Genomic DNA, 21,353 nt, shown 5'->3' on the forward strand with positions numbered 1-21,353 from the left:
TTTTAATATTTTACACATACATAACATAAACATATAAACAGTAACTTCAGAAATACTTTTTACTCTACTGTGTAGATAAAATATTTATCACAATATTAAAGTGGAATGCTATTAAATGAAGGATAAAATAATATTTACGAAGGAAAAAATGTTTTGTTTACAAGGTTAATAACAATTTTCCTACAACTGTACAGTAAATGAATAAATTCATTGAAATGATAAGAGATAATGAACGTGCAGAATATATCGTTTAAAGAGGTTTCTGATTGTCCTTTCATTTATACTGATAAAACTTCTTCAGCACATTTTTTTAATATGCTCAAAGCAAAATCAATATCGTTCTTGTTGAGAAGAGTAGAGACGCAAAGTCTAAGACTAGGCCTAGGTAAATTTTTTTCTGCTTCCAAATATACAGGAGTTATAATTGCTACATTATTTTCAATACAGCAATCAGAAATCTGAGAAAGTAATTTTTCTTCCGTAATACGATCCATTTTTTCTTTCAAGTAAACGTGTTTTACTGGAGACTCTGGAAAACTAGAACATTCTAAACAATTAATGTTCTGAAGTCCATCATTTATAGCTATACAATTGTCTTTTAACGTTTTAAATATATGTGGATTGTTTCTCATAATTTCTAGAGAAGTAATAGCTGCAGTTGTTAAAAGAGGTGGCAGGGATGCAGAAAAACAATATCCAAGCCCAGATAAACGCTGATGTTCAATAATAAATGATGTACCCACGCAGAAGCCACCGATAGATCCCATTGCCCAATCCAGAGATCCTAAAATATACGCAAATACGTTTGAAACAAGTACAATTAAATTTAAATATGGAAATAGTTATTAATAATTCTAAATTAGTAAAATTATTTACCTATAATCATATCAATTTCGTGCCTAGGAACATCATAGTGTTCGGTAACGCCTTTACCATGTTTACCAAGTGTTCCAAATGATATGGATTCATCAATAAATATTCTTAATTTGTATTTTCTACAGAGTGTAACTAATTCTGGTAATGGACAGATGTTTCCAGTATTCATATAAATACCCTCAACTATTAAAAAACGTTTAATTTTGGATGCTTTTTTGGGATTCTGGTCATCAAGTTTTGCTTGTTTCATTAGTAAATTAGAAAGATCATTAACATCGTTATGCTTAAAGTAGATAATATTAGCTTTAGTTGCATCTAATCCTTTCTGTATAGCAAAATTTACTTTTTCATCTATAAACACAAGGTCTTTACGTTTACAATATGCTGCGATTGCAGATGAAATTGCACTAAATCCATAGGAATATACTACAGCTTCTTCTGTATCCGTATAAGTTGCTAAACTATCTTCCAATTCTAAATGAACATCAACAGTTCCATAAAATCCTCGTGGCCCGCAAGAACCAACTCCATATTTTCTTACTGCTGCTATCGCATTTGATTCTATTTCATTACTTTCCGTTAAACCAAGATAATTGTGCGTACCTAGATTCAAACAATGTTTTCCATCGACTACTATGCTTTTGCCGGCTCTAGATGTTATACATCTTGGACTTAAAAACAGATGAGTCGTTTGTGGATTAGTTATTAAAGGTTCAGGTTTCCATTCTACAAGTTTTCGTTTTACTTCATCTTCTGTTGGTATCCTTTCACGGCTACTGTAATGTTTCTTAACAATAAACCAAATCAGCCAAAGAATTAAGAACCCTTCTAGTAATACATGATATTGAGGTATTGTACTCAAAATTTCCATTGATTCAATAAATATGAATTTTGTGCTCATGTTTCTATTCATACGATATTCTGTGTACCCTGTTTTTATTGATTTCTTTGTAAAATTGCACTAAAAGGTGCTTGTAGTATGATTTTTAATAAAATATATACGTTCAAGAATAAGTCATACCTTACGCATACAAGTAACTACAGAAATGTAAATTACAACTAAAAAGAAGTCAATGTTGCAAGATTCTATGAAACTTCAAGCCTCATGATAAAGATTACAATTAAATAACATTTATATATATATATAATACATAGATAAAATTATCTGTGACTCAGCGCAATTACTGCAGTTATTTTGTAAAGAACTAAAGCGATATCAGATGGCAGCACTGAACAGCGGAATATTCGAAGCATCGTTTTTAATATGAGATTTTTATTTTAAAAGTTCGTAATACAGAATTCATTTATTTTCAACCTTCATAGATCATTTGATTTACAATTTTTCATTAGATATCACGAAAGAATAAACTATATTATTTAAATAACAAAAATAACATTATTTCAAATATGTTCTGGATATATTGATTTATTACACAAGAAAACTTCTTACTTTCTTATCTTTTTTTATATAATCTATATTCTTTTTTATTAAAGAGACGAACGAATTAATTTGAAAAGTAAAAAATTTGAATGTAGGCGCATGCGCGGTTAGCAGTTCCATAATAGCAAGAACTAGTACTTCCGGTATCCGGCAAACGCCCCAGTGTGTGTAGTAATGTTGTCAGATTGAACTCTTGCCACTTGTGCGTTGTGTTTGTTGTGTTGTTGAATCGATTGTCATCAAGTGACAGTGTAGATATTGCTGAACTTTAATAAAACTTTGTATTAACAGGTAAGTTTACTTATTTTGTGTAAATAAGTCTGTATTAATACATGCCACAGCCGCTAGGTACATATTAACGGGTCTGAAAACATTTTGCTATTTATGACGTTCCATAGTTTACATTATCCGTATTTTAAAGTTATAATTATTCATAAATATATATACACACATTCTATATGTATGTGTATGCGTGTGAGATACATCCTTTGCAAATTATCGAACGAACTAGATTTATATTTGTTTCATAAAGGATAAAAAAGGTAAGTTTAAATTGGTTATGAACATGGTTATGCTTGTGTGTATCTCCTGCTGCGTTTCAAGTGTGAGTCATACTATATGCTGCACCTGACAATTGACACCTGGGTAATGTATTTTCATATCTTTCAATATCAGAGGTACAAAAATGTTATTAAATAAAATATCTGGGTAATCAAGACGCCTTTCTATTCTTGGTATAAAAACTGGAATATCTATTTTTTCACAGAAAATAGTACATGATATCTATATTAACGTTTTTGATTGTTCGCTGTTTAAAATTATGGCGTTAATTATTTTATGGTTTGAATGAAAAAATTAATTATTGAAATTTTATACCATTAGGTTGGTTATATGATACGGTCCTGTGATTCTTACGCGAGATTAAAATTCCATCGTGAAAGCTGACGAAGTGAGTCCGTTATTATCATTCATCAGTTACACATCAAACAAATTGGTTCTCAGGTGTTTTTTTCTAATAATTGTATAACGGTTTGAAAAATTAAAAAATGTCCGAAATTCGTGAAGTGGTGAAAGATGACGTTCGAATGGTACCCGGTGCTTATAAAAAAGTTTTAAATATGTGGAAAAATCGTAAGTATAAATTAATTTTCGTTTACAACAAGTTCGATATTATTTATTTCTTAAGCTGTGATATTATTATCCATTTATATTATAATTGATAATAATTGAATTTACCAAATCAATGTAACTGAAGTTCATATACTTCCTAATACAGCATTGTTTCAAGTTTTCCTTGAATAGATATCAAGTATAAAAATTGTTATCAGCACTTGTTATTTATATATACATACACTTAAGTTTGATAAGCAATCAACTATATATGTATAGCAGTGTTAAAATTACTTGTAGTATAAAATGTATTAAAAATTGCTTGTATTTTATGTTGTAAAACATAAACTGACCTTGTGTATCAAAGACATTATAGTGTTAATAATTTTTAATAGATAAAAGTTACTGACTGTATATATATGTAACAAATATATAGTAGCAATTGTATTTAGTTTTCCTAAGTGGACACTAAGGCATAGAACTTCAGTTTGAAGGAAAAATCATGGTATAACTAGATATTGGACAGATTGCTCAGAAACGATGTCAAATTTTGAGAGTCCTGCGGTGCACGTGGCTCTTTACCCAAGAAACTTGCAACAATTTCGGGTCTCGACCACCCTGTGGCAGCACCGCAGAGTGCCGGTCGAAACTAGAAACGGTTGAGTATTACACCGATTGCTTCGAAAGTAGATTGTTTTTCGGGGCAGACACTCCGCCCTTACGGATATTTTCATTGAATTCAAACTGTAACGTGTATACTTCTTGATTCGAATTTGATCAGCTGTCCAGTGTGAATAATATTGGTATAAATAGAAGTGACGCGATACGTTCTTCTTTATTTGGGCGTTCTGGTGCAGTAGTTCAAATGGTCCAGTAAACGTTTCATTACCTAAACAACGCACCGAATACGTTAGAAATGTGTACAACTTTGATGCACATCGGACAATTTTTTTCCGTAAGATTTGATCCGTTGCTGGTATAAAATAATCATTCTCGCGACAGCATTGATTTACATGCTTAATCACACATTGTGTACAGACGAGTTGATAAAAGTGATTCATAGTAAATGAATGATTAAACATTCTCTGAATCCATTCATAATCTTATATGTCGTGTTGCTTTTATGTATAGAAACAACATGTGGTTATGATGTTATTTACCTGTGTGTGTATTTCTTATTAGCTTTTATAAGCTATCAAGTTACTACGGTCTTTCTACGCGATTATGAAAACCGTGACAGAATTAAAAGGGTGTACCGTGTGTTGTAGGAAGGGCGTAGATCTGCTTCCTTGCGTTTCCGTATTTTCAGTAATCAGAAATTATTAAAAAAGATACATAACATCAAATATTTCAAGATAAACGTGTATGATTAAAAATTGTTTGCCTCCTTGTATACGTTTAAAATGCATGTATAATTGATACTTTAAAGTTCGTTTCTATCAGAATAATCTTAAAAACGTAATAAACTTGGGCGTTGTTGCAATCGATCATCGCGCCATCGAAGAAATTTCGCGGGGAAATGTGTTGTATTTCTTGTTTGGGTGTAATACGATGAAGATGAGGTTTTGTGATTAAAAAAATATTGTTTCTTTAATAAGAACATCATTTAACGTTGATTAACAATTGATTTACTTCATATGTGATAATTGTAGAAGTAGGAGTCGTTGAGATAATCCAACAGTTTTTATACAAAAATTATGTAAACATTTTATATCTGTTATATAACTATAGCTTCTTCGATATATGTTGACTGTTAATGTTAGCCGTTTAACGTTTCCTGTAAAAACAAATGGTGTTAATTAATCGTCGTATCTCCATTTTCACTAAAGTGTTCATGTAATTAATAATTTTAAACATTAACGAACGCACATCGTACATGCACGGAGGTTGGCTGTGAGTAAACGTAACTTGAGTATATAGTGCGTGATTCCCGTGGGAAATTCGTATGGAATGAAATATTCGGTTGCCTAGTTCCGTTGCTTGCAAAAGGCGAGCAGCACGTGTGCTTAAAGTAAAATATTCAAGTAAGTACCATACCGGTTACCTTGGCTGTGAGGGGTCAGTGTTAAAATTCCATTTTAAACATTACAAAAGTGTTCTTAATACTCGTCGTGGTTAAACTTTACTTTAGAGGACACCAAATTTTTTTGGGTATGGATTCCATCGCTAGCTGTATTTAAATTACTCATAAAATTGATACAGTAGAAACAATAAGCAAATGAATGGGCTGTACCCTCTCTTTCTCTCTAAGATAAATATAAACCTAACTAACTCCGTCAGTATCAAATTTACGGTTTGATTAAACCCGCTAAAGTGGTCGGTACCCACATGCGTCTGCCTGCAGCTAGCGACACCGTTCATTGGACAAGAAGCCAATATGGCGTCGCAGTAACGTATCAAATGCACTAAAAGTGTCAACTTTACACGCTCATAACTTTTTAATCACTGGATTCCTAGAGTTAAGTTCTGCATTTTTGGATTCTACACATCATAAACTATGAATTAAAAAACAAAAGGTCCAACATTTTGTGTCCTCTAAAGTAAAGTTCAGCTCTCGTCGTTATTAACTTTCATATGTTCAAAGTCAGTAATCCTTACATGCTAAGAAGTCAATAATTGTTATACATATTAAAAGGTGTTTGTCAGTTTTTACGGTGATTGTTGACCAAAGTACGATATTTAATCCGAATTTATGATTAAAACTTTATACTGTTACGAATTTCATATTTACATTCGATAATCTTTTATCGCTGTCCGTTAATTCGAGCGAGACGCTTTGATTCTACTGAGCATTTCGATATCGATCGATTGCAACGGATCGATAACAACCGCAGTGAACGATAACACCGTTGAATATACAAACGATAGATCGAACGTACAGAGGGTGGTATATCGTTTGAAAAACCACCGAGGTTCACAACATAAAAGCGCCGATAGGGTTTATTGCTGATACAACGAAAATCTATAATCAATATTGACGATGTTTAAATGCTGTGTGTGTAACAAGAGTACAAAGAAGGAGAAGCCGAACGGCGAGGTGACGAAATCGACGCCGAAGCGAAGTCAGAAAGTGGCGGACTTGCAGGTGGTTGCCGTCATCGATTCGACGAGAACAGAGGAAAACGGTTTGATCAACCGGGACGAGAAGCTGAACGGTGATTTGCAAAGATTCGAGAAAGTTTCTCCATCGATGGAAAATAGTTCCACCGAAGTAGTTGACGATTTGACTGTCAAGAGTCCGTTGCCCTCCGGTAAACGCGACGAAGTAAACGATAACTCTCGATCAAAGAAGGAATCGATAGGGAAATCGAACGGGAAAGAGGTTGACGATGGTATCGGAAATGCGGTCGATCGAACGAAAGAGGGAAAGGAAGAGGCAAATGGAACGAAGGATTTAAATGAAAATGGAGGAACGAATGAAGGTGATAATATAAGTGCAAACGATGATAGCGGGGGTGGATTGATGAAGGTGATATTGAATTCTGGCCTTCCTAGCACCGTTAAAACGAATCTTTACAACTCTTCTGCGTATATCGAAAGAACGATCGATGACGGGCCAGAGGACGAAGGCGACGATTCTGTTTTCGAGGCTTGTCCGAACGATACCAATTCAGATAAAAAGATTCCGACAGGTATAATTTTTATTGATGCGACGTACACTCTCTTTTTGTTTATAAAAATTAAAAAAATGTAATTTTCTCATTTTTTTTTTTATATTGAAATGTACGACGCGCAGTTTCGTCCGATCCTCGCTGGCTATCGGAGGATGAAGATGGTGAACATGATTCGGAAGAATGCAGCGGAATGCAGGAACCACCGGCGACCCCGGTTGCTCGCGATGAATTAGCTTTAAGACGTCACAGATTCTTCTCCGATTTATTACATGCCGCACAAAATGCGTCGGAGCACAGAGTGAGGTTTGATCCTCTAGGACCGATGGTACACACCGGTTAGGGCTCATCTTAAATTAATTTCTTAATTTAATCGATACTCCTTATTGAGATTTATTTTGTTCACTTTTGTGTATTAAGTACGCCTGAAATTAATATTCTTTCATTATAATAGGGTTATCCAAATTTAGTGTCACATCTTCAAATTGAAATAAAATGAGAAGTATGTGCTTTTTGTATTAATTATCAAAGACAATATTATTTAAATGTCCTCCTCGACATTTTTCACGGGCCTGATGCGTTTCACCCAATTTCAGGGCTGGCCATGGGTCTAGGCAAACTAGGCGGTCGTCTAGGGTTTCCCAAGGTTCAGGGCCCCCATAAGACGATTTTGCGTCTAAGAATGCAAGAAGAGTAATGCTTACTTGAATATTAATCGATGTAAATGCAAATCTAAATTAGTTATACAAGCTTTAATGTTAATTTTATAAATTTTATTAGAGCTACTTTTTCAGGGGCTCTACTCAATTTTTCATTATATTTTCACACAAGTGAAATTCAATTTCATCAATAGCGACTGTGATTTTGTTGCTCAGCTGGTCAATAGTCTTTGGATTATTGGCGTAAACTTTATTTTCCATAAACTCCATAAAAAAATCTAATGGTGTTAAATCACCTGATCTTGGTGGCAATTAGTGTCCCCTCCTCGTGAAAAATTACTCGTTCGTTAAATTTGGTCAAACGTATCAACCTCGCAAAAAAAAGTGGAGAAGGACCGTTGAATGATATTATTTTTCATAATTAATGTCATAAAATAGACTTTGTATTAAAATAAAGTAACCATACAAAAATCAAATACTTTGTGTCAGGGCCGGTCCTGAGATTTTGGGGGTCCGAGGAGAGCTCTGAAAAAAGGGCCCCTTCACATATATGACATAAAAAAAGTACATACCCTCAAATCAAGGGTGAAGGGATATGTAACCTTTGGTGGGAAATAAATTAAGAAATAAGAATTAATTAATTAAGTACCTCAAATAAAATTTATAAAATTAACATTAAAGCTTGTATAACTAATTTAGATTTGTCTTATGGGGGCCCTAGGCGGCTGCCTAGTCTGCCTAGGCCCAGCCCTGCTTTGCGTTTTATTTCAATTTGAAGATGTGACACTGAATTTGGATAACCCTATAGTTTTGGTATGGCATGATTTTTCAAAATTTCACATACAATAAATATGTGTCTTTTATTTATCCAGATATGCAGTAAGTTACGCAAATGTATGATTTCGCGGATACCCTGGAGTCGTGGTTAAGAGAAACCTTTTAAATGTCATGGATAGTATATCAGGATACTCTATAGCTCAAGTATACACATACAAAAAGTACATGTAACTACAGTGTGTCACAAAATTATTCGCTCACCGTTTAAAACAGAATACCTCATTTAAAATTCGACCAAATGCCTTAAGGTTTCTTGAGAAGCTATAAAAATTAATTTACTGAGATATGTGCTTTTGTTTTTTTTTAAAATTACAATTTGTTGAAACCGTGAGAAAACATAGTGAAGGGTAATTTTTCAACTTCTTTATGTGAGCCTCTAATGAAAATTTAAAATATGTCTTTCGTAGATTCAAATAAGTTATGTGTGTGCTGAAAATTTCATCGAGATCGGTGAATGCACTGAGAAGTTACTAGTAATTAAAATTTCCGAGAATCGTGATTTTTTATTTAAGAACATTCAAGTCACGTTCTTAGATGAAAAGTCACGGTTTTCAGAAATTTTAATTACTTGTAACTTCTCAGTGCATTCACCGATCTCGATGAAATTTTCAGCATACACAACATACTCAAATTTACAAATGTCATATTTTAAATTTTCATTACAGGCTCAAATAAAAAAGTTCAAAAATTGCCTTTTACTATTTTTTTTCAGGATTTTGCCAAGTTTTAATTTTGTAAAACGACAAAAGCACATATTTTAGTAAATTAATTTGTATAGCTTCTCGAGAAACCTCTCGTCATTTGGTCTAATTTTAAACGAGATATTCTGTTTTAAACGGTGAGGGAATAATTTTGTGACCCACTGTACATATGTAAGAATATTACCTTGGGGGCTGTCGTCCCGTACAATCATTTGTTTCCGAGTTACCGCAAAGAACTCAACACTCAAAACTTTTCACCGTTTTATATATTGTTACCGTCCGGTGTAGTGTTCTGTCCTTAGTAATTCTATTTTTATAGTCTGACCTATTTACCTTTCAACTCAACCGTGTTCTTTAACGAATAGTTTTTTTCACAATAAACAAAAGAAGGTAAACGTGTTTTTCCAGCAATTTATATAGCGGTAAACAATAACTGTTTCTGACAGTTTATTCTTTTCAACGCTTTTTCGTACAGGACATTCCTTTCTTTCTTAATTATAAGCATAAACTATGCATATGTTTCTTTTGTACTTATAATTTTTGATAAAATGTCGGTTAAGTTTCTTTATCTATATTTATATTAAGCATACGAGAAATGTTTAATTGCCCAGAATTTGTGAACACGTGAAATCCATACGAAATGCTATCTACCCACGCATGATTCAATTTTCGCAGATTTCCTAAGAATAGGCCGGCACATACTCGCGTCGAATATCATTAGAACCGTGGTTTAGTTCTTCACGAGTTTCTGAAAAGACGAGCTCTTGCAGGAACGATCCTACTGCCTCTGCTGTAGTGATAATTTAATAATAAATAGAGCAAGTGTAATTTATAAGAAGTGGCACATTGTTGGATGCTAAACTGAAGCCACGATAACGAATTAATTTCTTTGTATGCATGTATATTCTATCAAGTTTTATTGAATCCTTGAAACTATATATTGTATGGAACAAATTAATATTCTGGTCATTTCATTTTATGCAATTTACATAAAGTATTTAAATTTAAAATACATATATAAGAACGATTTTCATAAATTTATACTATGCAAATATTTTATATGCTTTCAAGAAAACACCAATCTATTTCTAACATTTACTTGCAACATAATGATTTAATGGCTGTGGATGTTGACATAACTATTTATAAACTTGTTCTATATTTAATATACTCATTGTAAACGTGAAGTTTCTGGAGTGTACTTTTTTCCAATTACTGTTTCTAAGTTGATATTAAGCTGATTAATGATAAATAATTAAGGAATGTAGTTATTTTATTAATAGAATTTATTATTTTTTTAAATATTTATAACATTACATTGATTTTTCTATAGTACTTTATAAAATCTGTTTTACATTAAAGGCTGTGAAGGTAACGACAAAGAGGATCACTTGGAAGAACTGGTAAATAGATTGGAGAGCGTTACTAAAAGATTGGAGAACGTAAGAGGACAGCCTGTAACTGAAACTCAGGACTCCGCTGCTCAAACAAATACACCATCGCCAAAGAGGTCTCAGCCAGTGAAAAACAGTGAATCGGTACAGCTTTCTTCACCTGTCCGTTCAACAAACCAAGTTATCAGTATGTCAGTCGCAGGCTATGAAGATCTTTTAGCTGGTCCTGTAAACGAATATTTGCAATTGAGTGCAAAGATTGGCGGAGATGTAGCTACTCATAGTAAGCTTGTAGAAAAAGCATTTCAGTACGTAATCTGTCACTATCCCATTTCAGATTTTCAGTGCGCTCAAGTAGTTTAATAATTAATATTTCTTTAATAGAATTCAGCTTGAATTTATTCGAACTGCGGCTACTCGTCCAGCCCCAACAAATCAAACAGAACAGGTCGGTCTTCTTGGACCTACTTCTACACAAATTCAACAGATTCAAGAGTTTCGTGAAAAGAATAGAGGCTCTCAGTTTTTCAACCATTTGTCAGCGATAAGTGAGAGTATTCCAGCTTTAGGATGGGTTGCTGTCTCGCCTACGCCAGCACCTTATGTAAAAGAAATGAACGATGCTGGACAGTTTTATACCAATCGGGTGTTAAAAGATTGGAAAGAAAAGTAAGCGTGCATTATGGGCGATTAAAACGATAACATGAAATTTTTTTCAATTATTTTGATAACGGTTATTCTTTTGTATTTACAGAGATAAAGTACATGTCGAATGGTGCAAGGCTTGGGTACAAACGCTAAGTGATCTTCAACAGTATGTACGTCAGCATCACACAACAGGACTAGTGTGGGCAAAAACTGGCTCTGCACCAGTAGGCATACCACCACCACCACCACCATGTATGCCCATGGCTGATGTCGCGCCAGCCAATATCGCCGATGATAGAAGTGCTCTTTTCGCCGAAATCAATCAGGGAGAAGCTATTACAAAGAGTAAATATAGCGCGATAGTAACCCTTTCGCTGCCACGCGCATTTTTGAACTTACATCAGTGGGCTACGATACAAATTTCATATTAAAAATTTTATAATGGCAAAGAACTGCGAAATATATTAAAATAACGGTACAATCTTGCCAGTAGCACATTTTTCTTAGTGGTAGTCACCCGTGACCACCATGGCCCAAATGAAAAGACAAGCGGCGGTCCCATGGGACCATCGTGGCAGCGAAAGGGGTAACATATTAAAAATTCAATTAAGCAGTAAAATTGATTAAACTAATCGATTGATTTTATAGATTTAAAGAAAGTAACATCTGATATGCAGACGCATAAAAATCCTTCTTTGAGGACTGGTCCGGCACCATTTAAAGCACCATTAGTTGGTAATTCTATACCAACAAAAATCGTACCGCCTGCAAATGCGCCAATTGACAAACCACCAGTATTTACTAGGGATGGAAAGAAATGGCTCGTGGTATGTAATTGGTATTTATTCTTTTAGCCTGCTAAAAAGATCTACTTTATTTACAAATGTAAATTTATTTATTACTCTAGGAATATCATAAAGGCAACAAAGATCTGCTGATTGATAATGTAGAAATGAACAACGTGATTTACATGTTCCGATGTCAAGACAGTACTTTAGTTATCAAAGGCAAAGTTAACTCCATTGTCATGGATTCGTGTCGTAAGTCGTCTGTGGTATTCGATTCTCTTGTGTCGAGCATCGAATTTGTCAACTGCCAGAGCGTACAAATGCAGGTATGTTTAATTTTTTTTTTTTACAAATAAAAAAATGAGCTCACGTACCATAGATTTGGTGTAATATGTAAAAAATATATTTGTTTCCAAACGTATACGTATATACATAATATAATTACATGGAGTACACGTCCTGTATCAGAAAATAAAGGTATGGTATTAAAAATGTATAGCAATGATCGTCAATTATGAATTTAACAATGGATAATAGTATTGTCACTTTGATTTTAAATCTTCTGACACGAGCTTTTTGCAGATATTTTGCAATTCTTGTAGGTGTACAAAATTTGCCTCTTGATGAAGGATCTCCAATAATGTTACGTATTCTTCGTTGTTCAGTTCTCTAGGTATTCCGCATATTTGAAACTTATTTAATACGCTGTCCGATTGACCTAAAACATTTTCTAAATCCGAGATCGAAGTACTTGTATCGATAACAGATGGTTTAGCGGTCACGTCGATTTCTCGTTGTTCGACGGAAAGAAAGCACAGATTTTTTAATTGATCGTTCGTTAAAATATTGAACATCGATCCACTTTGGGTTTTAATGGTAGATGCATTTTGCTGATCTAATTCGTTGCCATTTATAACAGAAGAAACGATAGTAACAATTTTATGCATCCTACTATTTTCATTTTCTGTCGGGGCTTCGTGAATTTCATTCTTTATCTTATCTTCACTTTCTACTTCTTTTTGTATATTTAATTCTCTATTTTTAATATATTCCAAAAATTTATTTGGATCTACAATTTTTGTTGTATTATGATCTTGTTTTGTGAATATATTAACGTATATTACCACTTGTTCCTGCTGAGCAATATTATTACCAGCATTTTTAATTGTATTTTGTACGATACTTGGTGATTTCGTAGTATCAGTACGATTATTATTACCATCTGATTTTTCTACACAGCTGTTGTTTAATTTTATATATTGATTATTACTCTCTGATTTACCTTCTACTTGTATCTCGTCCATTACATTGTCGTTTTTATTACATAAATTATCTTTCCAGAACATAGTCATCGTTAATGGTCCTCTCATCGGACTTTTAGGTCGTGTTTCATTATCTGATCGACGAGCTGCCTCTAGTCTGCTTTTCAGAATTGGTATACAAGACTTTGAAGAAGTCTTCGGCGTTGGTGATAAACATTTTATATGATCTTTTAATTTCAATTTATTTTCCAGCGATTTTGTATCATTTATGGTACTTATACTGCTTACCGGAGATTCGTGTGATCGTGAAGCAACTTGTTTTGGTATTTGGTTCGTTCGAAAGCTTGTTTGTGATCGGGATCTTTTTCTATCTAGCTTAATATTATTTTCTACAGCACGTCTTGGCTCAGCAGAATTTTTATTACTTTCACTTCTGATTTGATCGCTGCTCAACAGCTCGAATCTTAGGTCTGACTTCTCCAATTTTTCTAATTTTGGAGTATAGCTTTCGTGACTTTTTGATTTTACCGATTCATGTTGATTCGTTTCTGCTGGAAAAATTTCACGAGGCGAGGTATTAGGTGAGAAATATTTGTGGTCTACATTTAATCTTTCCATGGAATCTAACAATAAATTAGATTCTATTTTGTTAGGCGTAACATTCATAGTTTTTGACGATAACAAGTTAGAGTTATTACTGTCAGGTATTTCAGTTTCTAATACATTTGTGCTTTTTATATCATTTTTAGGAGAAGGTAAATCATTTTTACTGTACACATTGCTCTCACAGTTTGATAATGTTTGTTTAGATGTTTCTTCATTATTTCTTGTAATTGTAACATTCATTTTTTTGTTCTCGTTTGACGCAGTTTCTGCGTTTTTAATGCCTTTTAAATCTTCATCTTTAAGCTTTCCTTCATTATTTTTCTGTATATATAAATTTGAATGTAAATGGTTTTCAAGACTCACCGAATGGCTGTTCAATTTTATAGTGGAACTTGAGGCCTCATCTGTAAAATATAAACTACTGTGTGGAGAAACGAGGGTGGTATAAGATTTGTAGTAGTCCGCCTCGTTATTCAAATCTTCTTTACCCAGATTTGCAAATAGATTTCCTGTGATTGAATTTTTATTTTCATCCTTCAGTTGAGTGTTTTGATCGTGATGATTATCGTATGTTGTTTCCTTTTTAGAGTAATTTTTCGTATTTGCTGTATCATATTTTAGAAGAGTAATTGTGTTCGTTGACGATGTTTTTATGTTCGTTTCATTAACACAATCGTCACTGAACTTACGATTGACATTTAACCAATTTAAATTTAATTTCTCTTCCTCTAATGATTTATTAATCAATACTGTTACAGATGGTGGTTCAGGAATATTAGAATCGTTCGACTGATTGATGCTTGATGTTAATGAATCCTGTATTAGATTCGTTTCAGTTGAAGTTTCTTTACTTTCGGTGGCCGAGAGTTCGTATATTTCATTATCATTTTCAAGCATCATATTCGTTTCTGCTTCTTTTCCTATGTCTGCTACTAGCACTTGTTCGATCAGCGAACATGCACCCGGATGTCTTTTTAAATTAAAATTTGGAATGTGCATTGGAATTTCGTTATCTTTAATGTATTTCTCATTATTCGTTACATTTATCTTTGTATTTATTACACTGTCGTTTGTGCCTTTATCGTAGGTCACATTAATATATTGTTCAGAGTTTAAGAAATTAGTTACACCTGCGCCTGAATTTTCATTTTCTTCATTTAGAATAGCTTCGTCTAAATTTTCTGAATACAATTCCACGCTATGAATACTTTGATTCATAAACTTACTTCTGTTATTCAAATATAATAATTGCTTCCCAAAGTTCTCTTTCTCATTTATGTATTCGTAACAAATTTTCTGCTTATTCGTATCTGTATTCGAAGCATTCAAGCAGTTTGCGTAATGCATTTCTGTAAGTTTTACATTAGACTTTCCTGAAACATCTTTAAAACATTTTATTTGCACATTACTAGGAATCATTTGTGTAGGTACATTTTGTTGAAAGTAATTGTGTTTCAGTTCAGGTAATTGGTTCTTGTTTTCTTGGATTATATTAGTGAAACTGAAATATTCTGAAGGCGAATTAAGATTGTCTTTTGAATTCAAACATTCTTTATACGTACATGAATCCCTAATTTCTGGTATATTATTATTAACCATAGAAGAGCGTGGCTGTTCTTTCTCTTGTTTTACATTATAAAACATGTAAGTTCGACTGGTTTTGTCGGTAGAACTACTGACAGACTGTTCCTCCGTTATGATATCCAGGAACTTTGATTGAAGATTATTGTTAACGTAAGTGTACTTGTCACATTCAGTTTGATCATTCGTATCATCTTTCTTCTGCTCTATGTAGCATACTTTTTCAAGTTCAACACGTGTTAACAATGCTTTCTTAAATTGCAGTGCTTCTTGTAGCAACAGTGCTGTGGATTTATCTTCAGACTCGCTATCCTTTGACATCTCTGTATGGCTTGATGTCGGCGACATTATCATCAAGTCTTCATCGGTTTCCATTGGAACTGGATATTGATCAGAGAAGCCAAATGATTTTTCTTCATTCTTATCAATGTACATATCTGGTAGGGGGTCTAAATGTTTCTTTACCCTTATTTCTGTTTTTTTCTTAACGTCTTTACCTTCATCTGAATCGGATGAAATAGTATAATATACTCTTTCAGGTATCTTTCCATATTTACTGCTAGAAGAGTATACAATTTTTCTGTCGTGCATCAAGCCCAATTTAGCGATGGAAGGGTATATATTTGTTTCGCACCTGTTCGGAAACAAGTACCGAGGATCATTGATCGGACAAGCGTCGAACGTAGCGGAGTAACTGTGAACAGATCCCATTGAACTTTTAGCTGTTGCATCGCTGTCATGTTCCGAGCTGTTGTACATTGTACATTGCGCTTCATCGGGGTTCTTTCTGGTGTCGATATTAAAATTCACTCTATTTTTCTTACTATCGTTCCACTTGTCGGCCTCTGTTGTAGCAGAGACGATTGTCTTCACAACGTTCTGACAGATACTCTTTATTTTATTATTACTTTCTTGCAACCCTGCCGATGCTTTTGCTTCTATATTCTGCATCTCGTACATGCGTAAGACATTGTGCAGACTTTCCAGTTTTCTCTTCACTCGGTACAGAGCCTCCTGAGACGTTTTTATGAATTTCGTTCGGTTACACGGTTCTTCTGTTATTAACATGTTCGAGACGGATTGTGGCGGGAACATGTCGGTGCAAAATGTTATATTCATTTTGGACGGAACTATGCGTTTATCGCTGAATTTTAGTGTGGGACAAATGTCGTTAGACAGTTTTAAACACTGTTCATTAGTTTTTTGTCTTGTATCTGTTTTCTTCAAATCTGTTTCTTCCTTATTGGTCTTATCGGTCTTGTTCTCTTTCTCACACTTTTGTTGCTGTAAGAAAATCAGATATGTACTTATTATTATTATTTTCTAAAATTATCTCACTCGCTTTACCTGTATCTCTGACCAATCTTTGATGGAGGATTCGTCGCTTGTGTTAGAGGAAGTACAAACTAAGCCAAGATTTTTATTGCTGTCGTGTAATTCCTTCAAGTATCTTTTACACTCGTCCATGGTTTTCACGAACTCCTTGCAAGCTCCGGTCATTATCTTGCTCTTGAAACGTCTCGAATCTTTGCTCAGTTTATTTGTGGATTTATTGTTTCTATTTCTCGAGAACAACGGAAGCGATATAGCGTTTCGATTTTGCATCTCGAAACGTTCGTTTATCGACGCTTCTCGAACGTTTCTGTTCAGTTTTCTTTTGAATATCGAATTCAGTCTGGAAAAGAGTTAAACTTGACACACCATTGACATTTATAGGGATCGTACGTTAAACGGTTAATGGTACTTTAGAGATTTATCGCTGCTACTTTTCGATGATTTACTGCTACGCTCTACTGGCAAGTTCTCTTGCCGAAGATACGGATACACGATCTTTTTCCTTGCATCGAACAGTTCTGTTAGGCCATGCGTCGAACGATAATCGTATTTTGGGTACGAAGCATACGACTCGTTTCTTCTTGGACTAGAAAAATAATTTATTGTTTTAATAAATAATTTAATTGCTTCGTCGTGTTCTATGCTGCGTGGAATGTTGATGATCTAGTAGCTTTGTTACAAATTATTTTCTATTAGAATCAGTGGCGACCCATAGCTAGAATTAGTCGGGGTGCTGCTCCAGAAAATTTTGTAGCCTTTGTTTTAAAAAAACCGCCACTGCGAGAGCGACAGTGCTCTCCTACGCAGCGTCACGCGCAGCTTCCTATGTGCGCATGCGCGCACAGTCAATAGCGCGCCACTGAAACTGTGAAGCGCACAGTTCCATACGAAGATTTTTTATCTTTTTCATAAACTAGGGGATGGCTACTGACATTAAGCATAAGGATTATATATTGTACAAGTATAAAGAAAGAATTAAGGAAAAAAGGACTCATTATATTAAATGTTATCGATAATATCAAGTGGAAATACGGGGTGCTGCAGCTCCACAGTGCCTATACGCGAGCCGCCACTGATTAGAATACTTTAACATATTTATGTACCTTAACAGCACATGTTTTATCCAATTATTTCGATCGTTCGGACTGGACATGGTTAGCCTAAGATTTCTCAAATGTTTCCTGAAGTTCGATTTCTTGACTTGATGAGGCAATGGCCAACATCCATATTGCATTTTGTATGTCAGTATATTAACTTTTAGTTCTAGGTCTTCCATTTTGTATCCGACTTTGTTAAGCATCTCTTTATCTACAGTAGTCTCAATATATTCTTTTGTTCTGCAGGATATTATATGCAGTAACATGATACACGCGAGTAATACTGCTAAAATCTTGAAAAAAAAAAAAAAGTAAACACATTAACACTCGTCAGGACAGAAACGTTTATTTTATTCTTTCTTTCTAAGGTTCAGTTTATAAAATCGTGAACATAGCGTTCAGATAGAAGTAAAAATGAAAATGTCTAATCAAATTTCAACAACTTACCTGATCGCTATGTTCATAAACCTCTAAGTCGCTCTAATTCGTTTCAATTCAATAATAATAATTCTCTGTACCCGCCAGATTATGCTTTCGTTGTTCAAGCAGTCGAGGACATCGGTTACGATCTCGTCCCAAATATAATTTGCGATTGCTTTAGGGCATTGCTTCCAGTTGAGTTCACAAATCATTTGCACGGGTTCCAGGTTTCCGCCTGTTTATACGTATACAAATTATACGTTTCAGAATTTATAATACGACTTTTGCAGTCATCAGTAAAGTAGGTGTTGTACAATTTTCTTATTATAGGGATTGTACATAGTCCCTGTGTACTCTATGAGTATATGGAAAAGCTTACCAAATTGCCAGTGCATTTTGAAAATGATTATCAGATGCTATTTAGTGTACAATCAATTCATCTATTTAACTATTCAGGATGTGAACTACGGGAAACGAGAGAAATCGAAAGAAACCGCGACTCGCAGCTGTTCCTTTCTCGTCGTGTATCTATAGCGTGTATACACAATTTGTCAACTTTTATATCAGATTAATTTCATTTATTTGTTTCATCATCATTGATTGCAGGTACTTGGAAAAGTCCCCACTATATCCATCGATAAAACAGACGGTTGTCAAATGTACTTGAGCTCGGAATCAATGAACGTGGAATTCATCAGCAGCAAATCCAGCGAGATGAACGTGATGATACCCCAAGGAAATGGAGATTATGTAAATTATTTTAAAATAATTAATAATGTTGAATATACATATATTCATATCTTGTTGTTTTTCTATATTCTTACAGGCGGAGTATCCCATACCAGAACAATTCAAAACCACCATCAGTCCAAAGGGTCTCAGCACGATCGCGGTCGATTCATTGGGTTAAAAGAAATTGGCGATTCGATTAACTCTTATAGCATAAGCTAAACGTCTGTCTAAAGAGTACAGCTCATTAGGGTATCATCTTCAGAGGAATCACCGATTTATTATTTATTGCTTCTTCGATTAATTTAAGAAGTAGGAGAGATAGGAAGGAAGCTAGAGAATGGGTACGGGAGTTTCATTTTCGAAATCGTAGAATTCAACTAGATAATTCGATTAAATGATGTTTTCAAACAGTTCTCTATCCGTTTCAATGGTGTTAAAGGCATTTCACGAAGATTATAGATTCTCTTTAAATAGAAATTTCGATTCAAGTTAAAACCGTGTTCGGTTGAACGAGTCTTGTCAAATTTATATTAGTTATGGGGCGATGGTAATGCAGATCGTGCGTCGGTATTATCCCCTCTGTCGGTAAAGGCGCGCTCCTTTTATCTTCACCTCACTACGCGCATACATGCAGATATTCGATTAAAACCGAATATGTTGTTTGTAATATAGAGTTAATTAAAGAAATTTCTAATTATTCTGTGATTCGTTTGCCAAAAGGTGGTAATGTTAAATAGAATCAATAATCTTCACGAAATTGTTATCACACGCACGTTGGTGCTGAAATAAGGAGACTGTACGTCGGATCGTAATATTAGGGTATGGACAAAAGTTTTTCTAATCCGCGAATCGGACTTTTATACATTTACACCACTTTTTTATCGCGTTCGAACTTTTGTCCATATCGAATCCGTCAAGATTTCAGTCGTCCCGATAAAAGGAATTGCCACCCAGTGTTTCCAGTGCGAGAAGAGCATCAAGCGATTTATATGCTATATCTAAAAAGTATTTCCTCAGTGTTAGTTCTTTTTTATATTCTTCTAACTAATATTCTTTAGAATATTAATCGGATTTTCATTTCACCTAGTGCGTTCTTTGCGATTAATGATTTTTATGATAGATTTTTTTTAAATCTATGAAATACTCTTACCTGTAAGATTAAAGAATCTCTAACCAGTACAGAAGCTGTTATACCTGTCCTTTTAGAAATTTTAATGTAGGAGAGCTGAATTATTAACACGAAACGTATCTGGGTAAATACTTTTCAGTTGTGGCGTATATCCGTGAAAATGAAAATCAGGAAGCATTCATGAGTAATTTATAAAGTATTAGTAACGTCATATCAATAGTTTGATATATTACCTTCTAGACTTTTGCAGTAAATATTTATCTCTCTCATTTCCTAGCTGTTCTTTATTTATTTCATCGAATTGCTTCGTGTTTGCAGATTTTCAAAGTTCGATCATTTGTTCGAGGAGTCTTCCGAATTGATAAATGTTCACGACATGTAAATAGAGTGAAATTTATTTAATGACTAATATTCGATCGAACGCGAGCGCATGTTTGAAGAATTTTCGAGAATTTTTTTCATACGTTCTTAGTGGGATAACGCGTGAATGCAAAATAATCAAAATGATTGTGCAAAAGTCTTGATGGTGTTAATCGTTTGAGAGATGAATAAGAAGAAAACATAAACAGCTTGAACAAATAAAAAGGCATGATAAACGTGATTTAATTAAACTTTCAAAAGCTGTGCGGTTTGAACGTGACGTAAATTTACATTGTGATTTTTACCGTTCGGTACATTGTGCTAATCGTAGGTATAATCTAATATTAGAGTTACACTTAAAGGCACGATCTAGAATGACAGAAGATCATTTAGACTAATTAATGAATTCAGCAGTTTGATCCTTTTTACGTGGGAAAGAGATACGAGAACAACAAATACGATTTTTCTATAATGGTACTAATGAGCTTTGATTACAGAGTGGTGATTTAATTTGTGACTGAGATTATTGTTTAATCATTAAGGATCGTACTGCCGTTAACGGAGTAGTATCTAACATTCTTCGTTTTAATAATCGATAGAGTATTATTATCGAGAATAATTAATATTTATTTCTGAATATGATTTTCAGTGCTATTTCTAATTGTCCTAATAAAACAAATTAATATACCATTTAAATACGGTCTTACCATGATTCTTTATATTTTTTCAGGAACCAAGACCATCGCCTGATCCTTTATGATCCAGA

At 34.0% G+C, this 21,353-nt stretch overlaps 3 protein-coding genes across 11 annotated transcripts; 1 reads left to right on the forward strand and 2 right to left on the reverse strand.

Moving 5' to 3' along the window:
* Positions 1–75: 75 nt before the first annotated feature.
* Spt-I (serine palmitoyltransferase subunit I) lies at positions 76–2,030 on the reverse strand. The gene is made up of 2 exons (XM_034327934.2): positions 877–2,030; positions 76–784 (listed from the first exon to the last, which is right to left on the reverse strand). Exons 1-2 carry the CDS (start codon positions 1,787–1,789, stop codon positions 279–281), a joined length of 1,419 nt encoding a protein of 472 aa, XP_034183825.2. The 5' UTR covers positions 1,790–2,030; the 3' UTR covers positions 76–278.
* Positions 2,031–2,447: 417 nt separating this feature from the next.
* Positions 2,448–21,286, forward strand: capt (adenylyl cyclase-associated protein 1). Of its 8 annotated transcripts, XM_034327927.2 has the most exons (9): positions 4,418–7,059; positions 7,164–7,376; positions 10,598–10,937; positions 11,014–11,298; positions 11,384–11,622; positions 11,926–12,104; positions 12,185–12,391; positions 18,973–19,116; positions 19,193–21,286. In XM_034327927.2, the coding sequence occupies exons 1-9, from the start codon at positions 6,408–6,410 to the stop codon at positions 19,274–19,276; spliced, it is 2,343 nt and encodes a 780-aa protein (XP_034183818.2). In that variant the 5' UTR covers positions 4,418–6,407; the 3' UTR covers positions 19,277–21,286. The 8 variants fall into 8 exon arrangements, with proteins under 8 accessions (XP_034183820.1, XP_034183819.1, XP_034183823.1 ...); XM_034327929.2 differs by lacking the exons at positions 4,418–7,059; positions 7,164–7,376 and adding an exon at positions 2,448–2,608 and having other exon boundaries at positions 19,193–21,283; XM_034327928.2 differs by lacking the exons at positions 4,418–7,059; positions 7,164–7,376 and adding an exon at positions 3,266–3,448 and having other exon boundaries at positions 19,193–21,283.
* Positions 12,517–18,895, reverse strand: LOC117605998 (uncharacterized). 2 transcript variants are annotated; one of them, XM_034327925.2, is made up of 6 exons: positions 18,746–18,895; positions 18,465–18,601; positions 17,953–18,239; positions 17,259–17,435; positions 16,862–17,189; positions 12,517–16,798 (listed from the first exon to the last, which is right to left on the reverse strand). In XM_034327925.2, exons 1-6 carry the CDS (start codon positions 18,759–18,761, stop codon positions 12,608–12,610), a joined length of 5,136 nt encoding a protein of 1,711 aa, XP_034183816.2. In that variant the 5' UTR covers positions 18,762–18,895; the 3' UTR covers positions 12,517–12,607. The 2 variants fall into 2 exon arrangements, with proteins under 2 accessions (XP_034183816.2, XP_076548563.1); XM_076692448.1 differs by lacking the exon at positions 18,746–18,895 and having other exon boundaries at positions 18,394–18,527.
* Positions 21,287–21,353: the final 67 nt, after the last annotated feature.

Source organism: Osmia lignaria, chromosome 2 (genome assembly GCF_051020975.1).
Source record: "Osmia lignaria lignaria isolate PbOS001 chromosome 2, iyOsmLign1, whole genome shotgun sequence".
Taxonomy (NCBI): domain Eukaryota; kingdom Metazoa; phylum Arthropoda; class Insecta; order Hymenoptera; family Megachilidae; genus Osmia; species Osmia lignaria.